Here is a 27,613-nt window from a genome sequence, read left to right as displayed (position 1 = left end):
TTAAAATTTTTTTTGCAATTTTTTTTTTTAATTTGAGAGACACAAAGAGAGAGCTCCATATCCACTGTTTCACTTCTCAGTGCCCTCAAAAACCACGACTGGGCCAGGCCAAAGAAAGGAGCCAGAAACTCAATCCAGATAGGGACCAAATTGCTACAGCCATCTCCTGCTGCCTCCCAAGAAGCTGGAATCAGGAGCTGCAGCTGGAATGCAAACCCAGCCATTCTTTTTTTTTTTTTTTTTTGACAGGCAGAGTGGACAGTGAGAGAAAGAGACAGGGAGAAAGGTCTTCCTTTACTGTTGGTTCACCCTCCAAAAGCTGCTGCGGCCAGCCGGCCGGCGCACCACACTGATCTGAAGCCAGGATCCAGGAGCTTTTCCTGGTCTCCCACGCGGGTGCAGGGCCCAAGGACCTGGGCCATCCTCCACTGCACTCCCGGGCCACAGCAGAGAGCTGGACTGGAAGAGGGGCAACTGGGACAGAATCCGGCGCCCCAACTGGGACTAAAACCTGGTGTCCCGGCACTGCAGGGGGAGGATTACCCTACTGAGCCATGACGCCAGTCGCAAACCCAGACATTCTGACATGGGATGCAGGCATCCTAATCAATGTGTTAATCATTATACCAAATGCCCACACTTAATGCAAGGTAATCTTGAAATCTCTGTATGGTGTTGTTATAATACACATTTTCCATGTATTGTTTGAAGAACCCTCATGCTTGGGAGAACTGCTGGTTCATGAGAAGTCTACTTTATGAGAAATTGAAATCTCTATATGGTGTTGTTATAATACACATTTTCCATGTATTGTTTGAAGAACCCTCATGCTTGGGAGAACTGCTGGTTCATGAGAAGTCTACTTTATGAGAAATTGCCAGACTGTTCTCCAAAATGGCTGTACCATTTCTTCATTCCCACTGACAATGAGGGTCCCAGTTCTCCTGCCAACATTAGATTGTAGCCACCCTAGAAAGTTATGAATTTGTATAACAAAAAAACAAATACAAGGTGAAGGGAATGCTCCCATGAACTCCCCAGTGACAGTGGAAATACTCCAGGCAAGCATATTCCCGAATCCACCCCATCCCATAGGGATGACACTGCCCTACTTGTACTGTCTGAGGGGCCCTCCTCAGCGTTCCCAGGTCAGCATTGTTGGCATCATGAGGCAGGCAGTCATAAATGCAGGTTCTTGGATTTTACCCCAAAGCCACTGAGCCAGAGACCAAGTTCTCCGTGATTCCAGGGGCTTCTGATGCCTACTTGAGTTCGAGAAAGGCAGAGTCTACTGCAGAGTTCACAGCAACTCACCATCTTATTCGTGATCATCAAAGTGCACCAGATCCACTCCTTGTAGGAAGGATGACAGCTTCATTGCAGAGAACTTTCTGAAGAACTGAATCACCCATGTCGAGTGGAAGGTCTTGATACCTCCCAGTGACGGGTGATACTTATTTATGCAAAATGTTCAGTTTTGGACACAGAAAACCCAGCTGCAAGGTCAACAGGAATTTCACAAGCACCACCAGAGACAGCAACATAGGTTACTGTTTCCCCTCACACTTGCTGTTCTAAAGATTCTTGTCCATTCAAAACCTTCGGGAGGGTCTAACATGGCTTCTTCATTCGTGGAAAGAAGGTGGCACGAGAGCTTCATGGAATGATCATCCATAGCCTGAAAAGGCCCTCCTTGGCTGCCATCAGAAACAGACCACTGTGTCCTAGGGACACTGCATGGTCAACAACATTTTTTAAATTAGGGGAGAAATGCTCCTTGAAGAATTATTATGTGTTTCTTTCATAGACTGCCATGTAAAAATCCTTCTGTATGTATTTCTTGCAAGTGTATATGTTCAGTCATGAGAGTAGGGGAAGCCTCTTTATGGCTACATTTTTTTTTTTACTTTTTTCAAATGCTGGTTAGATCCACTGCCTCTGTGCATCCTCACTAGGAAGCAGCTGGCCTTAGGAAAGTGAGCTAGATGAAAAACCAGGCTTAGTCAGCTCCTATCAGCAACTTACATACAGGTTGCCAGGAGAGGTAGAACACACTAAAATGTGCATGTGGATGTAGAGGAAGAACCACATGGCTGAATAGGAAAGAATAATAAACCATGAAGCTCAAGCTAAAAGCTTCAGATTTAGCCCTTCATCCTCTCAGTGGCTGGATTGGTCTCACAGCATTTCTCTTGTCTGTGACATCACAGCATCTCTGAGTGAATTCAAAACCTTCTGGTAAGTCTCCAGAACATCTTGAGTTGTGAGCTGCTCCTGAGGAATCTGGTTCTAACATGCCTTATGGATATCAAACAAGTGGAGCCAGACCACATCACTCCCCCTACATGCCCCAGAAAGAAACTAGAGACATCTGGAATCTTCCAGATGTCGATCTTCTCCTCATATGAGGGCATGAGATTGTCCTGAAATGGCCTGACTTATGCTTAAGGCCACAGCTGCTTTGGGGCCACGGATTCCCCATGAAGCTCCCGGTGGCCACACTTCAGGAGCTGTGGTTTGCCAGGGTCAAGGCATCCAGGTTGTTGGCCACATACTGAAGTTACTCACCAGCAGATACTGGGACAGGGTCTTGGGCAGGTTGCTGGAGTCAGACATGACCAGCATGCCCAGGGGGATGCGGTGCAGGTCATGATGATGCTGATGTATTCCATGCCACGTGTTTACCTTCTGGCACTTGGACAGGTTGAGCCTTTCGTCCAGGTTGCTCAGGGAGTCCAAAGGGTGGTATTCGGTAAGAATAGCGTTGTCATCCTCACAGAACCTGATCAGCGTGACCATGTATCAGTTCTGCAGAGACTTCAGCATGTGCATCCCTTGCAGGAATTCATCCTTTATCTCTAGTCTGGTGAGCAGCGACAATGCGACTGCACTGCTTCCATTCTGAAAGACTTTAAGAAGAGTCTCCTTTCTCCCAGCTCAGATCTCAGTCCAGACGCCTGGGTCAGTGAGTGTTCCAGCTGGCCGGACAGACTGGTTTAAAAGCGCTCTGGGCTTCTGCTAGTTTCCTATGTTGTCTCCCACTACCTTGTCCTTCCCAATTGATTCTCCACACAACAAATAGGATCTTTTTTCTAGCCTCTGCGTCCCTTTGGTTAAGGAGGAGGAAGAAGGGAACCAAATTAGCAAATAAAGGGGCTTTGGACAAGAGCAGCAGGGAAACACCACTCAACACAGTCTAGGGAGCAATGGTGTTGGTGTGAGCAGTGCCCAGGAGAAAGGCGCCCTTGCCTGTGCCAGGGGGCGCTCAACGGAGGTTTGGGCCTGCCCTGAGCCCTGGAAGCCTGGTGTTCACCGCCTGGGGAGCCAGGGCCCATACATCAGCCCAGTTGCCCTGTCCTGTGATGGGCCGCAGGGCTCACGGGTCTGGCAGAGTTCAGCTTCTGCCAGACACCAAGGCTGGCCAGGCACCCTCTTCTACAGGTGCCAGGCTGTGGTGTGCTCCCCTGAGCCCCCTAAACATTTCAAAAATAATTTTGTTACCATAAAATTATGAATGAAGAAAGAATATTTATGACCCCTACTATTATTCACCTTTGTTTTAGAAGTTCTAACCAATGCAATTATCCCAGAAAAATAAATGAGAAAGACAAGAAATCACTTATACATCTACTTCTGTACATGTATTGTGGATGGGACTCGTCTTAGGAGTTCTTTGTCAGCTATGGTGTTGTCTGTGCCTACAAAGGCTATTGGTCTGGGTAAAGGATATTTCTGATATGTTGATGGATTTAATTAGCTAGTATTTTGTTGGTGGGGTAAAGTATATTTCTGATATGTTGATGGATTTAATTAGCGAGTATTTTGTTGAAGATTTTTACATTTATTTTCATCTTTTTTTCCGGCTTTGTAATTAAGGTGATGCTGGCCGTATAGAAGGTGTTTGAGAGGATTACCTCCCTTTCAGTTGTTTTGAACAGCCTGAGAAGAATTGAAGTCAGTTCTTCTTTAAATGTCTTGTAGAATTCAGCACTGAAGCCATCTGGTCCTGGTCTTTTCTTTGTTGAAAGCATCTTTATTACTGATTGAATTTCTTGGTTATTGGTCTGTTTAGATTATCTATGTCTTAATGACTCAACTTTTTAAGTTGTTCTCATCTAGAAATCTATCCATTTATTCTAGGTTTCCTAATTTGTTGGCATATAGCTGTTTGTAATACTTCCTGATTATTCTTTTAATTGTGGTATCTAGCATAATATCTCCTTTTCATCTCAGATTTTATTAATTTGATCTTCTCCTCCTCCACCCTTTTTTGGTTAGTTGGGCCAAAGGTATATCAATTTTGTTTATTTTTTCAAAAAAATCAGCTCTTTGTTTCACTAATCTTTTGTATTTTTTTCAAATTTTGTTTATTCTCTAATTTTAACTGTTTCTTTACTACTACTAATTTTGTTTTCTTGTTTTTCTAGATCCTTTTTATCCATAGGGTAGATTAGTTCTGTTGTTTCTTTCTTGGTTTTCTGTTTAGTTGAATTGTTCATTGATGAAAGTGGGGTGTAAAAGTCCCCCATTATTATTATAATGAAGTCTGTGTCTCTCTTTAGATTCATTGATATTTGTTTTAAGTAACCATGTGTCCTGGCATTGGGTGAATATACATTTACTATACTCACATCTTCCTGTTGAATTGATCCTCAATCAATATGTGCTGCCCTTCTTTGTCTCTTTTAACAGTTTTTGTGTTAAAGTCTATTTTGTCTGATATTAGGATGGCTACAACTGCTTGAGTTTGCTTTCCTTTAGCATGGATTATCTTTTACCATCCTTTCACTTTCAGAATGTGTGTGTTGAGGTGTGTTTCTTGTAGGCAGCAAATAGATGGGTCTTGTTTTTTAATCCATTTAGCTAGTCTGTATCTTTTAATTGGAGAATTTAGATCATTTACATTTAAGGTTATTATTGATAAGTAATGATGTGGTCCTGTTGTGTTTCCATAAATATTTCTATTGTTTGTTTGGATTTCCTTTGTGCTTTTATTAGGAGATTTTCTACCTTCACATTCTTTCATAATGATAACTGTTGTTCTCTGTTTCTGTTTGTAGCACATTGTTAAGTATCATTTGTAAGGCTGTATCAGTGTTGACAAATTCTTTCAATTTATGTTTGTTTTGAAAAGTCTTTATTTCATCTTAATTTGTAAGTGAAAGCTTTGCAGGGTATTCTTGGTTGACTTTTCTTCTTTTGGGACTTGGACTATGTCTCTCAGTTTTCTCCTAGCCTGTGAGTTTTCTGATGAGAAATTCACTGTTAGTGTAATTGGAGACACTCTGAATGTCATCTGGCATTTTGTGTACATTTTAGAATCTTTTCTTTATGTTTTACTGTTGAAAATTTGGCTGTAATATGTCATGGGGAAGATCTTTTCTGTTCATGTCTATTAGGGAAATCTTTCTCCAATTGAGGGTAGTTTTTTGCTATTATTTCATGGAGTTGGCCTTCTAATCTGTTCTCTAGTTTTGCATCTTCAGGAAATCCTAAGGCATGTTTGATTTTTTGATAGTATCCCATACATCTCAAACACTGTTTTAAGTTTTTTTTTTTAAATTCTCCTCCTCCTCCTCCTTATTTCTCTTCCTCCTCCTCCTCCACATTCTCCTCTTCCTCTTCTTCCTGTTCTTCTTCCCTTCTCCTTCTCCTTTTTCTTTCTTCTTCTTCTCATTCTTTGAGATATATCTCCTGCAGAGATATTTTCATGGATTTGTCTTCTAGTTCAGATATTCTTTCTTTTCCCTTAACACATCTTTTGTTAAGGCTCTCTGATGTATTTTCTATTTGATATATTGAATTTGCAATTTCTAATATTTCAGCTTGCTTTCTTTTCAGTGTCTCTGTTTCTTGGCAAAATTTTTCATCCATGTCATTTTTGGATTTCTTTATCTCATGTAGTTGCTTCACTGTGCTTTTGAGTGATCTTATGATCGTTCTTGAATTGCTTTTTAGGCATTTTATCAATATCTTTGTCTTTAACATTTTAATATTGAAGCATTGTGTTCCTTTTTGGGGATTCATATTGTTTTTCTTGTTCACGTTTCTTATATTTCTGTGTGTATTTTTAGGCATTTGTGGAAACACTTGTTGGTTTTCTCCTCCGATTTTTTTTTTGTCTTTTAACTGTGCTTCTATGGCTTAGTGGAATGTCTGCTCCTCAGTGCATATCCAGAGGCATGCGCTGGGTGTGGCCAGGGTGCTTTGGACAGTGAAGCGTGAGGCAAGAGTCCAGTGTGACACACAGGTTGGTCATGGTAGATCTCTAGCAATGATCTAAATGACCATCTTGATGGTGCTAACTGAATTATAGTATATCATACCATGCAGTGTTCAGTGCCTATTAAGAAGGATGGGATAGTGCTGTATTTATTAATGTGAATGCATTATGTTTTTTGAAAGAAAATAAGGCCACAAGACAGTTTTGCTCTGTAGTATGTGCTAATCTTTCTATACATCTCTATAACTGGGTATGTATTCATAGACCAAAATGCTGCGGACTGTCACCTCTGGGTGCTGGCCTATGGATATTTAATTTCATTTTTATATTTTATTCCTTGAAATTTTATACTGGATTTATGTTGTTTTTCTAATAGGGAAACACCATATAAAACTATTTTCCTGTGCCCTGATGCCTTACGATTTTGTAATAAAGTTAGTTTGGCCAGTTTTCACTTGGTTTCATGCTGTTTGAAGTTGAGGGAGACTTAGAAGGGGTTTTCTGTGAAACTCTATGTCAGAATTTTGTTTTTAAAGTTTAACTAAAGAGGATATTCAATCCCTATCTTGGTGTGCTGTCATTAGGTGGGACTAACAAACTTTAGATGTGCTCTGAATGGCAGGTCCCTACCCTAGTTTGCATGGGCTTCCTGATTTACCATGACCTTTTTGTAGTATAATTTATATAAGAGAAAAATTATTAATTTAATTAAGTATAAATTATCACTCAACATAAAAAGCAGATCTATTGTATATAAATATGTAATATTTGTTTACACATGGTCTTTTAATTTCATCTAAGGAGTTATCCCAATTTATTTCTTTGTTGACTTTAAAATATATTTCTGCAGTTTTATGTAGTATGATACAATATTTTAGTACATGCATACACTATGTTTTTATCAATCAGGTGATTAGCAATTCCATTTATTTATCATTTCTTAATTTTTGGAATCTCTGAGCTCCTCTTTTCTATTTCTCCATAAAACATGCAATAGTTTGTCACAAACTATAGTCACTCCACTCTATTTTGGAATACCAGTACTTATTCATTCTATTTATGTTTTGGTACCTGTTATCCAACCAGCAGATTACATTTTTATGGTACATTTAAAATCAACAAGAATGGCTTTAATAATTAGTATTTTGTGGAAAAATCAGAAATTTTCTCTCACAATCATATATATGGAGCTGGTTATGATGCTCTTTTTTCCTAAATCTTAGGTGAAATGACCTCCATCCCTCTACCCATGTCACCTTGGTCCTCGATAGTATTGAAGTACTCTGGGCATTTTATTTTCTACTTATACTTTGGCACATATGTACGCACAGAAGTAACTTGGTTGGCTGCATTTTTTCAACGTCTTCTTTAGACATAATTAACTATCAAGCAGATTTTTAGCATTACCTCAGTCTTAGACCCTAAACTTCTAGAATGTAAAAGACAAGAGCTGTTACTGATTTATTGCAGATAACCCAATCTATTTTCTTAAAGAGAAACAAAGCCTGCTGCTTATTTCTTATGTTAGTGGGTTTATTTGCTTATAGGGTCTCTGTGGGCAGAGTGAATACATATAAAGGTATTGCTGAGTTGCTTGCACATAATACTTAGAATAGAACTAATGACCAGGAAAAGTGAATTTCCTAGAAAATAAAGTAGTTTTTGTCAGATGCCACTATTTCATCATTGATTTTTCTGGTTCTTGTGGATGGTTCTTAGATACATTTTTTTATATTCCCAGATCTGAAGTTGATTTGCTGAAATCAGAGTATTGTCGCACTGGGCAATGGCCCATTCATAATTACTGCTACAAAAATATGCCAGGCTACATTTATTGGGTCCCTGTTTTCTCCTTAGAACTTTGGGGTAAGTTAGTCATTTGGCCATGAATAGATGAAGCCTCAAATTGTTTTCTGAGAAAGCTCTTGCCCAGAAATAATTTCTCTATTCCCTTCCATGCAGGAGAAGAATAGCCTTTTGTGCAGGTGCATATGCCAATCAGTTTCCTTTGTGTTCATGAATGGTGGAGCTCTTCCCAGTGGCTTTGCCCACAGTCATGTGTCAAATATTCAAGGTTGGATTTATATTAGTAGACATTATATTGAACTTCCTATTGCCAAATTATCACAGGAAACTCATTTTAAGAAATTATATTCACCAAGGATTGATTAAAAATATGAAACTCAAATATTGCTTTCATATTTGAAATTTAAGTTTAAATTTTACCCTTGATTGGGATGTTATTGCTCATCCAATACTATTTGGTGGAATTATCATGTGAACTACACAGGTTAATTTTTTTTTTAGATAGCCACAGTAAAACGTTAAAAAGAAAACAGTTAGTTATGATAGTATATTTTATTTAATCCAGTATAACTAAAACATTATCATTTTAGTGCTTAATCAATATAAATCTCATTAATTATTTCTTGTAATACATCTTTAAAACCTGACATGTGCCTTAGATTTGCAGCATATTGCAGTTTGGACTAAAAATATTTCAAATGCTCAATAGCCACATGTGGCAAGTAGCTCTTGTATTGGACACTGCACTGCTGGATCATTATTGAGCTATGTATGCCCATTCCTGAATTGGTGCTATTGCTTAAGACAACGAAATGTCACAAAAATGGTAATGCAACAAAACTATTGTACTTGATGTCAGTGTAAGAACGTAGACCAATACTTCGTACATCATGGTCATGAAGATTAATTAAAATTCTTTGAAGTCCTATCACCAGGAAATCATTTGTGTTTATCTTATGGATTGTGAAATGGGATGTGATTCTCATAATTCTTTGGTGGGGATGTTAGAAAGCTTAGAGAACAGCTAAGGCCTGTTTCTGTTGTTTAAGCAGAAGTGAGTGGCACAAGTTTTGGGAATAAACCTGTGACAGAAACCTAATCCAAATTCTCTTATGCAAAATCGCAAACGGGATCAGCGAAGCTTTCCTTTTACAGAACAAGAGGAAGAGTGCTAATACTTATGATTCAAAATCTCTTCTTTTCCCCAATTACTCATGCCTTATGACAGGACTTGCCTCTGCGTTGGCAGTGTATAAGAATGAAGCTGCCATCTTATGATTTGATTATTGTTTTTCACTCTTGTCTATACTCCTGTGGAACAGTGGACTTTCTTCTTTTTACTTGTTGAACATTATGGTTAGTGGTGCATTAAGACTGTAAATAAAATACATTGAAATTATATCATTGAAACATTTAAAGGAAAAAAAGAGGTTAGAAGGAGACAGGGTTGAGGGAGGGAGGGAAGTATGACTATCTTAAGAGTTGTATCTATGTAGAATGGCAGATGTCCTAAACAACACTCTGGCCTCAGAATCAGCCCTTAAGGCATTCGGATCTGGCTGAAGAGCCCATGAGAGTATTGTAGGCATGGAAAGCCAAGACACCATGGAAAAGAATAAAAAGAAGAAGACCTAAATGAAAGATCTCTGTGAGTGAGATCCCAGTGGAAAGAACGGGGCCATCAAAGAAGGAGGTACCTTTCTCCGAAGGGAGGAGAGAACTTCCACTTTGACTATGACCCTATCGGAATAAGATCAAAGTCAGCAAATTCTAAAGGCTTCCATAGCCTTGGCAACTGATGACTAGAGCCTAGGGAGATTACTGACGCCATAAACAAGAGTGTCAAATTGTTAAGTCAACAACAGGAGTCACTGTGTACTTACATCCCATGTGAGATCTGTCCTTAATGTGTTGTCTAATGTGCAGTGATGCTATAACTAGTACTGAAACAGTATTTTTACACTTTGTGTTTCTGTGTGGGTGCAAACTGATGAAATCTTTGCTAATTATATACAGAATCGATCTTCTGTATATAAAGATAATTGGAAATGAAAAAAAAAACCTGGTGTTAAATTGGAAATGGCATAGAAAATTAATTAATTTTTAAAAAATATCATGTAGGATCTCTGTCTTTAATGTGCTGTGTTGTACACTGTTATTTAATGCTGTAACTAGTACTCCAACAGTATTTTTTCACTTTGTGTTGCTATATGGGGCAAACTGTTGAAATCTTTACCTAATATATACTATGATCTTCTGTATATAAAGAGAATTGAAAATGAATCTTGATGTGAATGGAAGGGGAGAGGGAGCGGGAAAGGGGAGGGTTGCGGGTGGGAGGGAAGTTATTGGGTGGGGGAAGCCATTGTAATCCATAAGCTGTACTTTGGAAATTTATATTCATTAAATAAAAGTTTAATAAAAAAAGAGTTGTATCTATGAAATGTGTAAAACCTGTTCTCTTTATATTAGTAAAATTTTTTTAAAAATTTTAAAATTTTAGTACTTAAAAAGATTTTAAAAATTGATTAGTGAGGTAATAGATGAGTACATAGTGTTTGGAAAAATTTTCACCATTAAATTTGGTTTGCATTTTTATGGAATTTTAATTCATTTTCAACTATCATCTAAAGCCATGGTATTTTTCCTAGTTTTAATAGTGCAGCACTCAGCAAAAATAGTATTTAATTTTATTTATAAGCTAAATAGATTCCTTTTTTAGACAGATTTTAAGCTATTAATTAAAATGCAAATTTCTTATGGTATATTGAATTTGGGAGTATTCAATTGGATTCTACAAATTTAATCAGTCAGCATAATTTGAGTCATTGAAACAAATGAAAATTTCAGCCTTTTAAAGAAATTATAATTTCTCTTAAAGTAATGCAGCTTTTCTCTGATACATTACCTAATTGAAATAGCTCTCAGTATTTTGTAAGAATTTTCTATTCTATAGAAATTCCACCAAACTTCAAATCTTGCTTTACTCATAAATTTTCATCTGACCTACTTTCAGTGAGTACAGTATTTCTGCCATTGCATTGGACTTCTGACAAAACTAGTGGGGAGAGGAAGAGGTAGATGCTTTGTGTGAGAACCTACTACATACAATTCTGAAGTCAGCTGGAGAGCTGAGAACTGATCTCTGAGGATTAGTTGTGTGCCTCATGCAATGGGTGGAAGAAAGTTAGTACTATATTTTGGCAGGCAAAGTCCTCAGACTTCGTAGCACCAGTTTCTTCTTTCTTCTCTGTATCTTTTGGCTAGGAAGACTGTCACCATTTTCTTCCTTTTACACATGCCTAAGTGCCATGGAAACCTACCCCAGCATTGCCATGGGTAGGGGGAACGTCTCTTCTCAGGATTTTTACATACAAACGTTCACCTGTTGCTTTCCTTTTATTTAGGAAGCCATTACCCTTTTTAAAATTGAGGAGGTGAATGGGAATGGAAAAAATGGGCATGGTGTGATTTTTGCTGAGTTCCTGCGCAGGCAGGTCTCCCATCAGCTGATCCTCCTTGGGCCTCTTTATCATGATCAAAGATAATATATATATATATATATATATTACTTTTTATGTCTACAAAACTTACTGTAGGTGAACCAAAATTGTGACAGAGAAAGTAGGGGAGGATCAGAAAAGTAGACCAGGCAATTCAGGAGTCCTACTTGGCTTCTGGTTTTAAGGGACTGACTTTAAGACTTTCAAAAGCTAAAAGTTGGTTTCATCTTTCTTTCTTCCAAGATTCTGTGGGTAAGCCTAATTTCCACATGATGTTGCGTTGGCAACCCAGTCATTTCTAGGACTACCGCTAGCTTGGTGTCCACATTTGGAAATCATATTAGGATCAACAACTCCTTCACAGAGTAGCCATGGAGATAACGTGAAGCTGGGGGGTAGAGCTGAGGATAGGCAGGAGGTACCAGAAAAATTACCATTTACATTGGGAAGCCAAATTTCATAATAAAGAGGAGAAAAAAAGGGGATGATATTTCAAAAATTATTTATGTGAGAGAGAGGAAAGGAAAAATGTATGGAGGGAGGGAGACAGAGAGAGAGAGAGAGAGAGAGAGAGAGAGAGAGAGAGAGAGAATTATTCATGCAATGGATAGGATTAGACCAGGACCAAAGACAGGAGATAGGAATTTAATCCAGGTCTTCCATGTGGGTGGCAGGAACCTGATTGCTTGAGCAATCACTGTTGCCTCTCAGGGTCTGCATTAGCAGGAATCTGGAGCTAGGAATAAAACTCAGGCATTCTGAGGTGGGGTATAGGTGTCTTAACTACTAGGCTAACTGCCGGCACCCATGGGTTTAACAAAAATTCACACAATGAGAATCAGTTTATTTATGACAAAATTTACATTATAATCATAATTATAGCCTAATTATTAGAAGGAAAAAAGAGCAAGTAAGATGTGAAAACTTTTAGAGGGTTGAGGGAGTCAATTTTCTTTTTCATGAGAATTCTATGAATACACACTATGGTTTCTCATCACGATCATAAAGCCATTACTGCAGAAATTACTGGATGGCTGAAGTGACTTTTTCAGGCTTCTCTTTACTCTTACGGCATTCACATTATTTAAATTTTTCTCCACGCTTGCTAGTTGTCCTAATTTTGCCATATCCTTATTAATCTGTAATTTTGCATGATTGGAATGATTCTCCCAGCTTACTTTATTGATTTCTGTGAATTCCTGAGTCTTTTATAAGTTCATGCAACTTGTCTTTGCAATTAGCTTACTGTGCGACATCTGACATTCAGAGAGTGACTAACAGAAATGACTTTCAGGGCTGGCACCATGGCCTGTGGCACTGGCAGCCCATATGGGTGCCAGTTCTAGTCCCAGCTGCTCCTCTTCTAATCCAGTTCTCTGCTATGGCCTGGGAAAGCAGTAGAAGATGGCCCAAGTACTTGGGCTCCTGCACCCACATGGGAGATCGGGAAGAAGCACCTGGCCCCTGGCTTTGGATCAGTGCAGCTCTGGCTGTTGCAGCCATTTGGGGAGTGAACCAGTGAATGGAAGACCTCTCTCTCTCTCTCTCTCTCTCTCTCTCTCTCTCACTGTCTGTAACTATACTTGTCAAATAAATAAATAAAATCTTAAAAAAAAAAAAGAAATGACTTTCAGGGATAAACTCTAACACTAGGTGGAATAAATAGTTGAATGGGAATTACTTTAAAAACTCTTTAGTTCACTATTTGGTGATACTTTTCTGGTTTCATCTTCAGCTCCTTAATAAAGAGAGCTGGGGAATAAATACTTAGATAAAAACATTTCTCCTTGGTCAAAAACTCTTTGAAAACTTTAATACTATGGGGGTAGTTCTTTTAGAAAAGTCTTGAGTCATTTTTAGAAAAATATTTACTTATGACAGAGAGAGCAAGCAAGAAAGAATGAACTCTAGGGCACCTCAGCTAGTTCATCTCCTAAAGAAATGCAAAAGCTGATACTGGACCAGGCCAGAGCTGGGGGGTAGTGGGAGGGCTGAGAACTCAATTATTTGAGCCATTACTGTTGTCTCACAGGTTTGTGCTATCAGAAAGCTGAAGTTAGGATGCAGAGCTGGGAATCAAACCCGTGCACTCTGATGTAGGATATGAGTGTCTTAAACACTAGGTAAAATGTTCACTCCTTCAAACATTTTTACCCTAATATTTGAATTAGAAATTAAACTTGGTGTCAATAAGCAGGAACATATTACTGAATGAAACTATTTTCTTATCTGCAGGCTGTATATTGATGTTCATTTAATTTTTTGATTCTTCCAAATGATTCTCTGCCCTATTGAGAATCTCATGAGTTTAGGAATTTGTGAATTCCCATTAAAATTTTTTTTAACCTTAAGATTGCAAGTTCCTTGAGAATAGAGTCTGTTTCATTTGTTGTATCCCTGGAATTAATACAGTTGCCTCATACTTGGTAGACATTGGATGACTATTATTTATGAACAATCTGGAAGGTTTGCTACTCTGAGTGTGTGACTTATGTGCAACTTCTTTCCAAATTGTCATTACTTCTTATTGTTTAATTCTATCCCTTTTTGTTATTTTTTTTTCTGGTTTAATGTACCTTTTGTTAACTTCTGTAATAATGGTAAGCAGCAGGTGATAGTCTTGGATTTCAAAATTTAACCTGCGTGTTTGAAATATTTGGTCACAACCATTGTGTTCTAACAATGAAATCACTTTGGTTAGAAATCTTACTGTGTGTCAAAGCATTTGTAATATTAAAAATAGTAATTGATCACTAAATTGAATAAGACATTGTTCTTGGCACTCTACTGAGAAAACCATGTAGGTGCAATTGCCAACTTAGAAGTGATACTTGTTATTTACACTTCTTTATGAAACATACATTCTAGTAAAACATCCACAATAAAGTAATAAATTTTACTGTACAGAAGAATATGAAAAATGCTCTGATGGAAAAATAACACAGTGAAATATGGGATAGGTGGTGTTGGAGTGGTTGAAATTTTTCAGAAGGTGTTCAGGGAAGGTCTACTGATATGGTACCATTAGATAAAAGACACTACTGAAAAGTGTCCTCTTTTGTTCTATATGTGTTTTAAACAACGTCATTATATTGTGTTTGTAACAGTATGGTCAGGTACTGCAAAATGATGTCCTGGTCAACAAGGACTGCATACCTGATGGCTGTCCCCTAAGATTAGAATGGAGATGAAAAGTTTCTGTTGCTTAGTGACATTGTAGCCATCACGTTGTAGTAATGCAACATATTACTTAGTGTGTTTGTGTGATGCTGGTATAAACAAACCTATTATACTATCTACTGGTAAAATTGTGCAACATATACAATTGTGTACAATACCCAATATTTGATAATGATAGTAAATAGTTATGATATTAGTTTGTGTGTTTACTATGTCTTTCAATCATCATTTTAGAGTATCGACTTTCTATTTTTTAAAAAAGTTTACAGCAGTACTGTGTTACACCAGCAAGAGCCTCATACTCTCATGTTTTCTCTTGATTGTGTCAGGAGGCCCTGTTGAGTGATCCATACCATCTAGGTTTGTGTAAGTACACTCTGTGATATTCCTGAGACAATAAAATTGCCTAAAACACATCTCCCAGAACACCATTCAGTGGTGCATGGCTCCATTTGATTATGTATAACATTATGTCTTGATGAACAATTCCCACTTAAATGTTAAAAATATGCTTTCAGTGGCTTCATGAAAGTCTGAAAAGTATAGTCTACATATATAGCCTAAATCTATATAATTTAACTCTTCTTCCATTGTTGGAAATTTATTTTGCTTTCAACTTGTTCTCTATTATGAATGATGTTGCAGTAGCATCATTTCATAAATCTTTGCCAGCATTTCTGCTTCTTTCTTTAGACTAGAGCCCTGGGTTGAAGATTAAGCACTTCAACGTCCAAAAAGCTTTGAATTTCTGCCTAAACGCTTCCACTTGAGTACTATTGTTTTCAAACATTGGCATTTTAATGAACAACAAAAAACTTTTCCATTTTTGTTCTGTTATTTGATATATAATTATCAATTATTTAAATTTTTTTCTTCTGCAAATTATCAAATCGTAGCTGCAAAAATTAATAAAAACCTTATTGAGCTTAAGTAACTAAACTTCTAAATTTCTGTTTGTTTATTTAAGAGGCAGGGGTAGGGGAGAGGGAAGGAAAGGGAGCACCTATATAGTTTTCAACTCCCCAAATTCCTACAGCAGCTGCACTGAGCCAGGTGAAATCAGGAGCAGCGACTCAATCTGTCTGGTGATAGAACCATAACAACTTGAGCCATCACTTCCACCTCCCCTCTTGGGGGTGCATTGGCAGGAAGTTGGAACTGGTAGTGTAGCTGGGCTCAAACTTAGACAGTCTGATATGTGATGCAGATAAGAGGCATCCTAACTGCTACGCCAAATGCCTGACTCTAATTCAAATTAAACTAATTAATTTTTCATTTTAATTTGGTAACATATTTAGTGATCCAAAGCAAAATTTAGTGTCTTGAAAGTACTGGTTAACTCAGTCTTTATAATTTAAAATTTTTGGAACTTAAAATTATTTCTATTTATACATCCTTTTCCCAGATTTACATCAGGTTATTTTTATGTTGTAGATCATAACATATTATTTGGTAAAATAGTAGGTTAAGCCATTTCTGGTTTGTGATCCTGCTGCTCCACTTCCAATCCATCTGCCTGCTAACATGCCCAGGAAAGCAGCAGAAGATGGCTCACCCACACTGGTGAAGGTGGGATACCCAGAATAAGCTCCTGGCTCCTAGCTTCAGCCTGGCCCAGACCTGGCTGTTGCATCCATTTGGGAAGTAAACCACCGGATGGAAGATTTCTCTCTCTTTTTCTCTCTCTGCAACCCCATAATTGATTAATAAATAAGTAAATAAATAAATAAATCTTTAAAAAAATTAGGTACAGAATAGGCTTTTCCTAAAGGACAGGTGCCTCTAGGATGAATTGTGTTTTCTGATACTTTTCCACCTTGAAAGAGAGTAAACTTGGGGGCTAGTTCTAGCTACTGTAGTCCCTGTGTCAAATTCTCATTTCTTGACAGGTTGTATAAAAGGCATTTTTCTGGTCTTCTTAAGCATTTTACTTGCATACGCTTGTCAAATAATCTGAACCTTGGGTCATGATGACCTGTGATAAACACAACAAAATGACTCTAGATGTTTTCACTTGTAGACACAGGGAAACCCACTGGAGCAGCATCTTTAGTTGAGAATTTGGTGATGGCTTTCTTCATCTCAGATGTGAACTGGCCTTGCTCTGGCTGGCTCACATGGTTTTTTCTTAAATTGCTTGTATCTCTGCTTATTGCAGGCCAATTTTACTTTTTTCAGTGTTTCTTGACTTCAAAATTAGTTTTTTCTCCTTTGTTTTTCTCACTCACATAGTGAAAAATAGAGTTTGAGGGCATAGTATACTTGAACAAGTGTGTGTAATGGCATGCTATAGTTTTAGGGAATTTGAAGAATTAAAGTTATTAATTATTAATATTGGTTTGATTTATCAGTGTATAGTCTAGAAAGTTAAAATTCTTAGATGCATTTGTCAACCTATATAATATCTTTTAACAAGTAATTCTAATTTCAGTATTTGACCCTCAGGTGAGTTTTAGGAAATTAACATTCACCTCTGGATTCTTTAGAAGAATGTTTTAGGTAAAACACTTGCTGAATGTCTTTGTCATCTGCTACTGTCTGTGTCTTTTGAACAAAATCTGCTGGGTTTGGAAGTGAAAGTTGTGCATTGTGGCATTTTATTATTTGCTTAGTAATTAAATCTCTCTTGACCTCTGGAAGAAAAAATGATTTTTGTTTTCAGTTGTTGTTTAAGCAGATGTCTGTTATCTGAGAGAGCAGCATGGTGCAGACCTAATCATACTTACAAGGATGGCTTTTAAAGAAGTGCTACATCATATTCAGTTGTGTTTCTTGGGAATGGGACACAGCCATAGCACAGATTCTATGAGGGAGGGATGGATTGTGAAGGAACCTTGAAGGATTAGCTTTCTGTTCAATAAACACAATGAATACTGGTCAGTTTCCCTTACCATCAGCTTTCTCTTCTGTAGCTTTTTGGAATAATTTTTCTGAAGATTTGGCTGTCTTATTGCATAAACCATAGGTAGGAAACCAAGAAGGAAATTAAGAGCTCTTAGATTTCAGTAGGAAAAAACATGTGACAGCCATCCCTACTGTCTGAGTCATTTACCCAGATGAGGACACTGCATCAAAAATGGTAAACTAAAGTTTTGAGTGAAGCTTTAGAGTGCATTGATTTATTATAACTTTATTGAAATTTGGAGAATTAAGTTTTGCATTGTGTTGGGTATTATATACTTTGGAAAACACATTTCTTTTAAAGCAATATATCCTTTTTTTAAAGATTTATTTACTTTACTTGAAAGGCAGAGTTACAGAGAGAGGGATACACACATGCGCACACACAGAGTATATGTGTATGTACGTGTGTGTGTGTGTGTGTGTGAGAGAGAGAGAGAGAGAGAGAGAGAGAGAGAGAGAGAGATGGGAGAGAGATATCTTCAATCTGTTGGTTTAGTCCCCAAATGGCCACATCGGCTGGAGCTTGGCCAGACTGAAACCAGGAAGCAGGAACTTCCTCCAAGTCTCCCATGTGGGTGCAGGGGCCCAAGCACTGCTTTCCCAGGCCATTAGCAGGGAGCTGGATCAGAAGTGGAGCAACCAGGACTTTTGAACTGGTGCCCATAAGGAATGCCAGTGCTGCAGATGGCAGTTGAACCCACTACACCACAGAGCTGGCCCCAAAAACACATTTCTTGTAGGGGAAAGATTAAAATTTTCAAAACAGATTTGGTAATAGTCTCATTGTAATCTAAGCATTTTGGTTTTATTTCTTTTCTGGTTGATTTAAGTTATGTAAAGGAAAATAACCATATAAATGCTTTTAAATCCTGAGCTAAGCCTTTTAGAGACACATTGGCGTAGTCAATTTTAATTAATACTAAGGATATTAGTAATCAGAATCTTGCATTTGACTATTTGTTTTATCCCTGGTCCCACAATAACCAGTAGGTCCATTGCCACAAGACTCTAGGAAATACTTATTTGTATATGTTGTGTTGATGTCAAACTTACCTCAAATGGTATTGAATTGTTCAGCCTGTGGGTTTATTGTCACAAACACTGAGAATCCATAATTTAGTCATAATTTCCCCTTCACTTTTATTCTATATACTCAATCTGTCACCAAGTCTTTGGATTTTTTTCCTTGAAATATTCTTGATTGATATTTCTTTTTGCATCTCTAAAATCTGTTCTTCAGTACTCAGTGCCCTGTGCCTTGACCGGGCAGCTTCTATCAGGTTTCCCCAATGTTGGGTTCTCCAATATTGACTTCCCTCAGTTTTCACCCTGTTTTAATCAGCCCTGCACAAACTCTCAGGAGACATTTCTCCAAATGATCTTTCATACTTTCACTTGTCTGATTAAGATCCTTGACTGGCACCCCCCACTCACTGCTATTGGTGCATTTCCAACTGAATTACTTCACATTCTGTGTTCAAGATTTTCCTAACATTACCTTGTCCTGTTGTGCGCTTGTGAGTAGGGGGCTCTAATGTTCTTTTACAACTTTTGGAAGTTGGAATGAATTTTGTGTGCAAAAACAATGCTGTCAGCACTGTGGTTGAGTTGCTAAGCCATAACCCAAATCCGTGTACCGTAATGTGGATGGTTTCTGAACTTTGGAGGCCAGCAATCTTGTAGAATAGGAGGAGGCAGGGAAGGATGGGCTGTTTTCTTCTTTGTAAGTATGGGGCCATCCAGTACAAGGCAGGATTTGTGATTTTCATACATAAAGTTGGTCCTTAGTGTTTGATTTCTATTAACTGTCTTCTAAATCCTGGTATTTCTCTTTTCAGTCTCTTAAGACCTAGAGAGCTTCCTCAAACTAAATAATGCATTCATTAATTTGATTACATTATTTGCCTACTGAAATAACAATAGCTACCTTTTTAAAAAGATTTATTTATTTGATTATTTGAAAGTCAGAATTACACACAGAGAGGAGAAGAGAGAGAGAAAGAGAGAGGTCTTCCATTTGCTGGTTCACTCCCCAATTGGCCGCAACGGCAGATCTGAAGCCAGGAATCAGGAGCTTCTTCTGGGTTTCCCATGCGGGTACAGGGGCCCAAGGACTTGGGCAACCTTTTACTTCTTTCCCAGGCCTTAGCAGAGAGCTGGATTGGAAGTGAAGCAGCCGGGCCTTGAACTGGTGCCCATATGGGATGCCGGCGCTTCAGGCCAGAGCGTTAACCCACTGCACCACAGCGCCAGTGAGATACACACACACACACACACAGAGGGGTGGGGGGAGAGGGAGTTTCCATACACTATTTTACTCCCCAGATGGCTACAACAGCCAGGACTTGGTCAGACTACAGCCAGGAGCCAAGAACTCCATCTAGCTCTCCCTCGTGGGTGTCAGGAACTCAACTACCTGAGCCATCATCTGCTGCTTCCCAGAATGCCTTCGCACAGAGCTGGATTAGAAGCAGAGTAGTTGGGGCTTGAACTGGCATTCCAGTATAGGATGTGGACACCCCAAGCAGTGGCTTAACCTGCTGTGCCACAATGCTGGCCCTTGGTTATTCAAACATGATTGTCAGCTGGTTCAATAATGATTTCCTCCTAACTTCCCCAGGGGCCTTTCTGATGGGAGTGAGTTGAAAAGGAAGCAAGATGTTTTGAAAGCTGGAGGTACTTCTATGGCTAACATTTATACTGTCCATTCCAGGAGCCACCAGCCTCCTGTGGCTATTGAGTTACTTAGTTATGGCTAGTTTGAATTGAAATATGCATTAAGTGTAAAATGCACACTGAATTTAAAAGTCTAAGTACCAAAATTTAAAAAAATCAAAGTACCTTAATCATTTATACTAAATTCAATATTATTAATAATTATACTAAATTGAATTATTGTTATCCAACTATTAGTTGAAACACTAATAGTTTGGATATATTAAGTTAAATAAAACATATTGTTAAAGTTTGCACCTCTCATGTTTTAATATGGACTGAAAATTACATATATGAGTTTCACTATATTTCTGTTGCTCAATGCTCTTTCTAAGTATTCTGACTTTTAGTCCTTCCTCAGTGGACCCCCTCAGTGGTATATATATATATATATATATATACACAAATAAATTTATAGAAAATATATTTTATAAATATATATTTTATAAATATATATATTTTCTACATCTTTATTCTTCCTGTTTACTGACCCTTTTCTCTTTCAGTCATTCAACAACTACTTCCTTATTCTTGGTTTCTGTGTTCTCATTATAAACATGCAAAAGCTGAATATAAAACAGAATGAAAAAGTAGGCAAACTCATTACATGCCTCTTTACCTTTACTGTCCAGCCTTTGGAGAAGAGTCTGAACTCTTTACTCTGACCCCACGGATCTTTCCACTTCAAATCTACACAATCTGGTTTTATCACTTCTATCTATTTATAATTTTTGCTGAAGCTGATATGGTGGCCGACTCATTGAGGTTTTTTTTTAATATTTATTTAAATGAACATATATTTCCAAAGTACAGCATATGGATTACAATGGCTCCCCCCACCCCATAACTTCCCTCCCACCTGCAACCCTCTCCTTTCCTGCTTCCTCTCCCCTTCCATTCACATCAAGATTCATTTTCAATTATCTTCATATATAGAAGATCAGTTTAGTATATATTGAGTAGAGATTTCAACAGTTTGCACCTACATAGAAACACAAAGTGAAAAATACTGTTGGAGTACTAGTTATAGCATTAAATCACAATGTACAGCACATTAAGGACAGAGATCCTACATGAGGAGTAAGTGCACAGTGACTCCTGTTGTTGACTTAACAAATTGACACTCTTGTTTATGGCATCAGTTTTAAAGTCTGCTGAAATCCACAAAATAGCATTTCATGAAGTCCTCAGATTAGAAGTTACTATTATTTTAATTGTCACGGTTTGTAGATTAGCGGACAGTTTTGGGTTATATTATGATGCTGGAGTTACCGCAGATCATATACGTAAAAGAAGTGCTAGATTTATGAAGAGAGGTCTGAGACTAATACCTTTAAAATGGGTGATTGACTTCTCTGTTCATTTTTTTTTTCTTTTACATGTAGGATGTTTTGCCTACCAACCCAAGTTATTTCAATTCAAGAGGTTGTGTTAAAAGTCTGAGGTTGACTTAATGGATGAAACTACTTGAATAAATATACTTGCAGAACAGCAGCCCTATAAATGGAAATACGTCCTCTTCACCCAATGAATTTGTGAAATGGATTGACATGGATGAGGGAATGAAACTAGGGGACTCTACACCTCCTCACCCCCTTCTCAGATTCATTATCTAAGGTTGTTAGTTTTAATGCACTGTTGCTCCCAAGGTTAGTGAGGTTATTATTACTTTTATAAATTTCTTTATTCAAAATTATTTGAAAGACACACACAGACATACATGCTCATACACACACACACACACACTCTTCCCATCTGCTGGTTTACTTCCCAAATTCTTACAACAACCAGGGGTGGGCCAGGCCAAAACCCAGAAGCTCAGAACTCAATCCAGGTCTCTAACACGAGTGACAGAGATCCAGGTATGTGGGCTAGCACCTCCTGCCTCATGGATTGTACATTGGCCAGAAGCCAAAATTACAAACAGAGCTGCTACTTGAACCCAGGCACTCTGATATGGGATGCAGGATTTCCAAACAATGTCTTAATGGCTACACCAAATGCCCACCTCAGTTAGTTTGCTTTAAAAAAAAAAAAAGATTTGTTTTATTCATATGAAAGATAGAGTTACAAAGAGAAGTAGAGCCAGAGAGAGAGAGAAAGTCTTCTATTCCACTGGTTTACTCCCCAAGTGACCACAACAGGCAGAGCTGAACTGATCCAAAGCCAGGAGCCAGGAGCTTCTTCCTTGTCTCCCATATATGGGTGCAGGGGCCCAAGAATTTGGGACATCTTCTATTGTTTTCCCAGGCCATAGCAGAGAGCTGGATAGGAATTGGAACAGCTGGGACTCGAACCAGCACCCATATGGGATGCCGGCGCTGCAGGCTGGTGCTTTAACCAGCTGCGCCACAGCGCCAGCCCATTAGTTTGCTCTTTAAATGGAAATTCATGCCAACTTTCCAGGACCCAATTGAGTTTGCCTTTAAATAAAATAAAATATATTGAAGATGCCAGCACAAACTAGTGGTGCAGAATTAATGTTAAATCCATAAATACATTAGTGGCTTATGTAGTTTTGAGAGCAGTTATGTACAAGAGAAGCAGATTCATTTTATCTAAGGCCAATAGGATCTGAGTAAGGTAGTGAGAATCTGTGGGCAGACCAGAAGATATTAACAGATAGAGCCTCCAAAGTACTGGATTAAAGTGCAGAAGTCTTGCAAGGATCCTGGTCGCATCTGCCAATGCAAGCCACAAGGAGCTGTATGTAAGTTCCAACAGGGAAGGCCCAGTTCCTTAGGTTGGGAGGCTACGTGGGAGCTGGAGGAAGTAGCTTATCTTGATCCAGGTGGTTGAAGGGGTATGGACCAGACAGAAAACCGGGATGATGGGAAGCAGATTCAGAAAAGGCACTTGAGTTACAAGGCATGCCAGGGAGCCTCCAGGTTGGGAGAGTGATGCTCACTGTCCTTCCTCAGCTCATTTATCAAACACTTAGCCACACCTATCCTGTTCCAGGCACGGCTGTAGACACTGGGGATAAAGCAGCCAACAAAAGAGATGAAAAGCCCTGTATTTGTGAGGCTTACATTCCTGCTGGGGGGAGTAGATTAATTAAATATGTAAGTTCTGAAGCACGTCACATCATACTAACTGCTACAGAGAAAAATAAAGCAAGAAAAGAGGAATGAGGGTTGCTGGGATGTTGTAGTTTTACATATGATGGCTGTTGTATTTAAGAGGTGACATATGAGAAAGCTTCCCGACTCGCCCAAAAACCCTTTCATGAATTGCATTCCTGTGCTAAGGAAATTGTATTCAGTTTTTTAAAGCTGTACTTAGTATGTGTTAAAATTCTGTTTTGCTGTTTCAAAATATAATTGCAGCATGAAATAAATCTGTGTGTGGGAAGGAAAAAGAAAAAAGGATGCCATATCTGAAGGAGGGGTGCTTGAGAAAGGGCAGACCTAAAAGGGATGGTCGAGAAATCCCAGGATGAAGTTGTGCCAAGTGAGACTGAGCCCACAGGTGTGTGGCCGCTTTGGGGTCATGTGACCTCAGAGTCTGGAGGTTGCTCCTGACTTTGTCACTTGACAGTAGAATAATAGATTTTATTTTGACAGCAGAAGATTATCTCATGGTTGGGCTTTCATAAACATTCCTCAAGGCTTTATTTCTGGGAAGCTGCAATCTAATTCTTTGCATTGTGACAGTGATGTTTTACGCTTGTCTTTCTTGCAGCGTTGTAGGAAGCCATCCTCAGAGAGGCAGACGGGATGGCTAGCTCAGCCCGGGAGCATCTGCTTTTTGTGCGACGGCGAAATCCCCAGATGCGGTACACACTGAGCCCAGAGAACCTGCAGAGCCTTGCCGCCCAGAGCTCCCTGCCAGAGAACATGACCCTGCAGCGGGCCAACAGCGACACGGACCTGGTGACTTCAGAGAGCCGCTCCAGCTTGACTGCCAGCATGTATGAGTACACGCTGGGGCAAGCCCAGAACCTCATCATCTTCTGGGATATTAAAGAGGAGGTGGACCCCAGTGATTGGATCGGACTTTATCATATAGGTGAGTCAAATGAAATGGATTTGCATGTGACTCAGAGCCTATATTTTTACCCTGACATTGCCATGTGTTTTCTCCTGGAAAAAAAAAAAAAAAAGATACATACACACTAACACACACAGCAAGATTTGAGGATTTTTCTCTCATCTTTATGAAAGGAAGAGTCAACAGTTATAAATATCTTTTTTCATCAGTGAATCTTCTGGTTACATCTCTTACTAATTAAATGCCAGAGCCAGCGGATGTTACAGTATGTTTGCATTTGATCGATAGTCTTGTTTTGGAAAAACATGCTTCTTAACACTTGCTAATGTTTTAAGACAATGAAATGATGTTTAATGAAATAGATGCTGAAATTTTGGTAACCTGTATGGGAAATATACTATATTTTTGAAAGGCTAATTTGATTAAGAACAACTTGCAACTAAGTGCCTTTTATTTCAGAATCCCTTGAATGTGTCCTAGATGAGTTCCGTGAAGACAGTATCATGCTCTCACAAATGACTTAAAAATACTTGTTATTTGTTCCAGCTTTGTTTAGCTGAGTTGTATTTGTTATTCATAGGTGAGCAGGTGTTGAATGAAGCCTTACAGAAAGTGTAAAGTGTGCTTTGTTTGAAAGTAAAAATCAGAACCTGTTAACTAACCATTAAGAAATTTAAATCCAACCCAGTAATAAGAATTTTTTCACTGAGTGGAGGAAATTGCTTTCAAAATTTAACACCAGATACCTTATTAGTAAAGCAAGGTTGCTTCCTATGTAAATTATAAACCAAATATCCTTTTTTAAAGTGAATAAATTAGAGGAACAAAAGATCTGTTCTTAGCAGTGCTTCTTGGCCAATGGCAGTTTTGTCCCATGGGGGATATTTCACAATGCCTGGGGACATTTTTGGTTGTCACAGTGGGAGGAGGAGAATTGATGGCTACTAAACACCATGTAATATACATGAGAGACTCCCCACAGCAAGGAGCTGTCCATAGTGTCTACTGTTGACAAGTATTGGTTTGAAACAAAGGAGCATCCTTTCTGAAATTTTGTTAAAATGTTACATCTACTGAAATTTATGGGTTTCTGGGATAGAGAATTTTGTGTTGAGTAAAATATTTTTAAAATTGGGTTTATATTTTCTCATGTAACTCTTATTGCTTAATCGTAGTAGATAATAAGAAATCTAAAATGACAAGGAATTCTGTGAATTAGTCTCTTTTTTTCTCTTATGGCAACAAAAAAAGAAAAGTCTTTATAGTCAGCATTTTCTACATGTGTGTCTATATATATATATATATATATATATACACACATTCACATTGAGGAAGATATATGATTTAATATTTTATCTGTATTTCTATGGTCATAAACTCACAGTGTTGATGAGACTTTATAATAACCCTTTTGGTTTTAATATAATTTACCACTTTTGTTTTGTTTATTTTTATATATTTAGAGAGAGAGCGTGAGAAAGAAGAGAGAGTGCAAGAGTGCTCCCATGTTCACTCTTAAAATGCCCAGAATTTGGGTTTACTCCCAAAATGAGCCAGAAGCTAGGAGATGAGAATTGAATCCAGGTCTCCCACATGGATGTCAAGAATCCGACCACTTGAGCCATCACCATTGGCTCCCGGGGTCTGAAGTAAAAGGGAAGCTGGAGTTAGGAGCTGGAGCCTAGAATCAAACTCAAGTACTTCAGTATGGGACATGGGCCTCCTAACCAGTGTCTTAACTGCTAGGCTGAACACTAACCCCTAAATTCACCCTTTTGGATCTCATATAACTTTTCTCATAACAATTTTCCTATTTTAAATTATATTTATATATCATGTATTTATTTTATATTAAAATCTAAATCTTAACATGAGACTGTAGATAGCAGATTGTGTTTCTGTGCTTTAAAAATGTTTTACGAGGTATTTCCCTTGGAAATAATCAATTTAACTTCCTCACATAACGTGATTTATTTTGTTTGTGAATAACTTGTTTTGTAAGATGCGAGAATCACTTAAAATACTGACTTTTATTACTTCCTTTTTTTTTCCCCTACCATCCTTTATATTTCTGCACCTCACTTCCTGTATTTCTCTGTGTAAATTTAATCATGGAGAACCTAAGGAGTCCGAAGCACAATTCCCCTTGTCTCCAAGAGACCCAGACAACAAAACTGTGGTGCTCTTCATTTTACTTTCTAGAGGAACTATAGATCAGTGTATTAACTCTGAAAGTCACACGTGGATATCACTAGGAAAGCAAAAGTAGGACATTAAATCTCTTTTAAAAAGTGCCAACTCTTCCTCAGTTTATTTCAAGAAGCTTCTGTATCATTCTTAGGTAAATTAATGTATCTTTTTTTCCCCTGTTGATAGCATGTCTCATTTTTCTTTGACTGCTTTCAAGATTTCTTCTTTATTTTTGGTTTTTAGCAGTTTGTTTACAATATACTTAGATGCAGTTTTTTTTTTTTTCATTTATCCTAGTTGAGTCTTTCAACTTTGTAAATTAATTTTTTTGGTGAATTTCAGGAAAGTTTTGGCCATTATTTCCCCAAGTGGTTTTTCTATTTTTTATATTTTGCTTCTTTTTTTCTGAGATCATTTCATGTTGTCCTACAAGGCCCTTAGGATCTGGTTCATTTTCCTTTAATCTGTTTTCTCTTTGATATTCAAATTTTATCATTTATTCTTAGCTGTTTTCAAGTTCACTAACTTTTTCTTTTTCATCTCCGTTCTGTTGTCAGTCCCATCCATTGGATTTTAAAATTTCATTGATTTGACTTTAACTTCCAGAATCTGTATTTTTTCCAATTTTGATAGTTTTTACTTCTTTGATGAGATTCCCTATCTTTTAACAGTCCCTGAATGTTAACCCATTCAGATAATTTTTTGTTCCATTCTTTCAGTTGAATTGAATACCATTTCTTTAAAGTCTCTGTTTTCTAATTTCAATATCTAGACAATCTCAGGGTCAGGTTTGTTGGTTGTTTGGTGTTTCTTAAAAAAATTATTTGACAGATGGAGAGATGGGCTGGTGGGGTCTGGAGGGAGAGAGAGCGAGAGAGAGGGAGGAGGGAGAGAGAGAGGAAGAAAGATACTTACTGTCTGTTACTGTCTGTGGTTTACTATCCAAATGCCTGCAATGACCCAGGCTAGTCTGGTATCAAAGCTGGGAGCCTAAAACTCAATCTAGGTCTCCCTGGGGGGTGGCAGGAACCACCTGAACTTCCACCACTGCCTTCATTAAGAGGCAGGAGCTGGAGTCGAACCCAGGCACCCCAATTGG

At 38.1% G+C, this 27,613-nt stretch overlaps 1 protein-coding gene and 1 pseudogene across 1 annotated transcript in view; one reads left to right on the top strand and one right to left on the bottom strand.

The window, feature by feature from the left end:
- The window catches only part of HECW2 (HECT, C2 and WW domain containing E3 ubiquitin protein ligase 2), a 335,902-nt gene that overhangs the window by 58,400 nt on the left and 249,889 nt on the right, over window positions 1-27,613 (top strand). Inside the window, exon 2 of the mRNA XM_062189442.1 lies at window positions 24,016-24,342. Coding sequence (XP_062045426.1) covers window positions 24,051-24,342 — 292 coding nt within the window. The 5' untranslated portion in view covers window positions 24,016-24,050. The remainder of the gene's footprint in view (window positions 1-24,015; window positions 24,343-27,613) is intronic.
- On the bottom strand, window positions 2,179-11,565 carry LOC133763266 (protein O-mannose kinase-like; annotated as a pseudogene).

This window comes from Lepus europaeus, chromosome 1, assembly GCF_033115175.1.
Source record: "Lepus europaeus isolate LE1 chromosome 1, mLepTim1.pri, whole genome shotgun sequence".
In the NCBI taxonomy this organism is placed as follows: Eukaryota; Metazoa; Chordata; class Mammalia; order Lagomorpha; family Leporidae; genus Lepus; species Lepus europaeus.
Note: the sequence above shows the minus strand (reverse complement) of the source record. Positions and strands in the feature narration are given on the sequence as shown.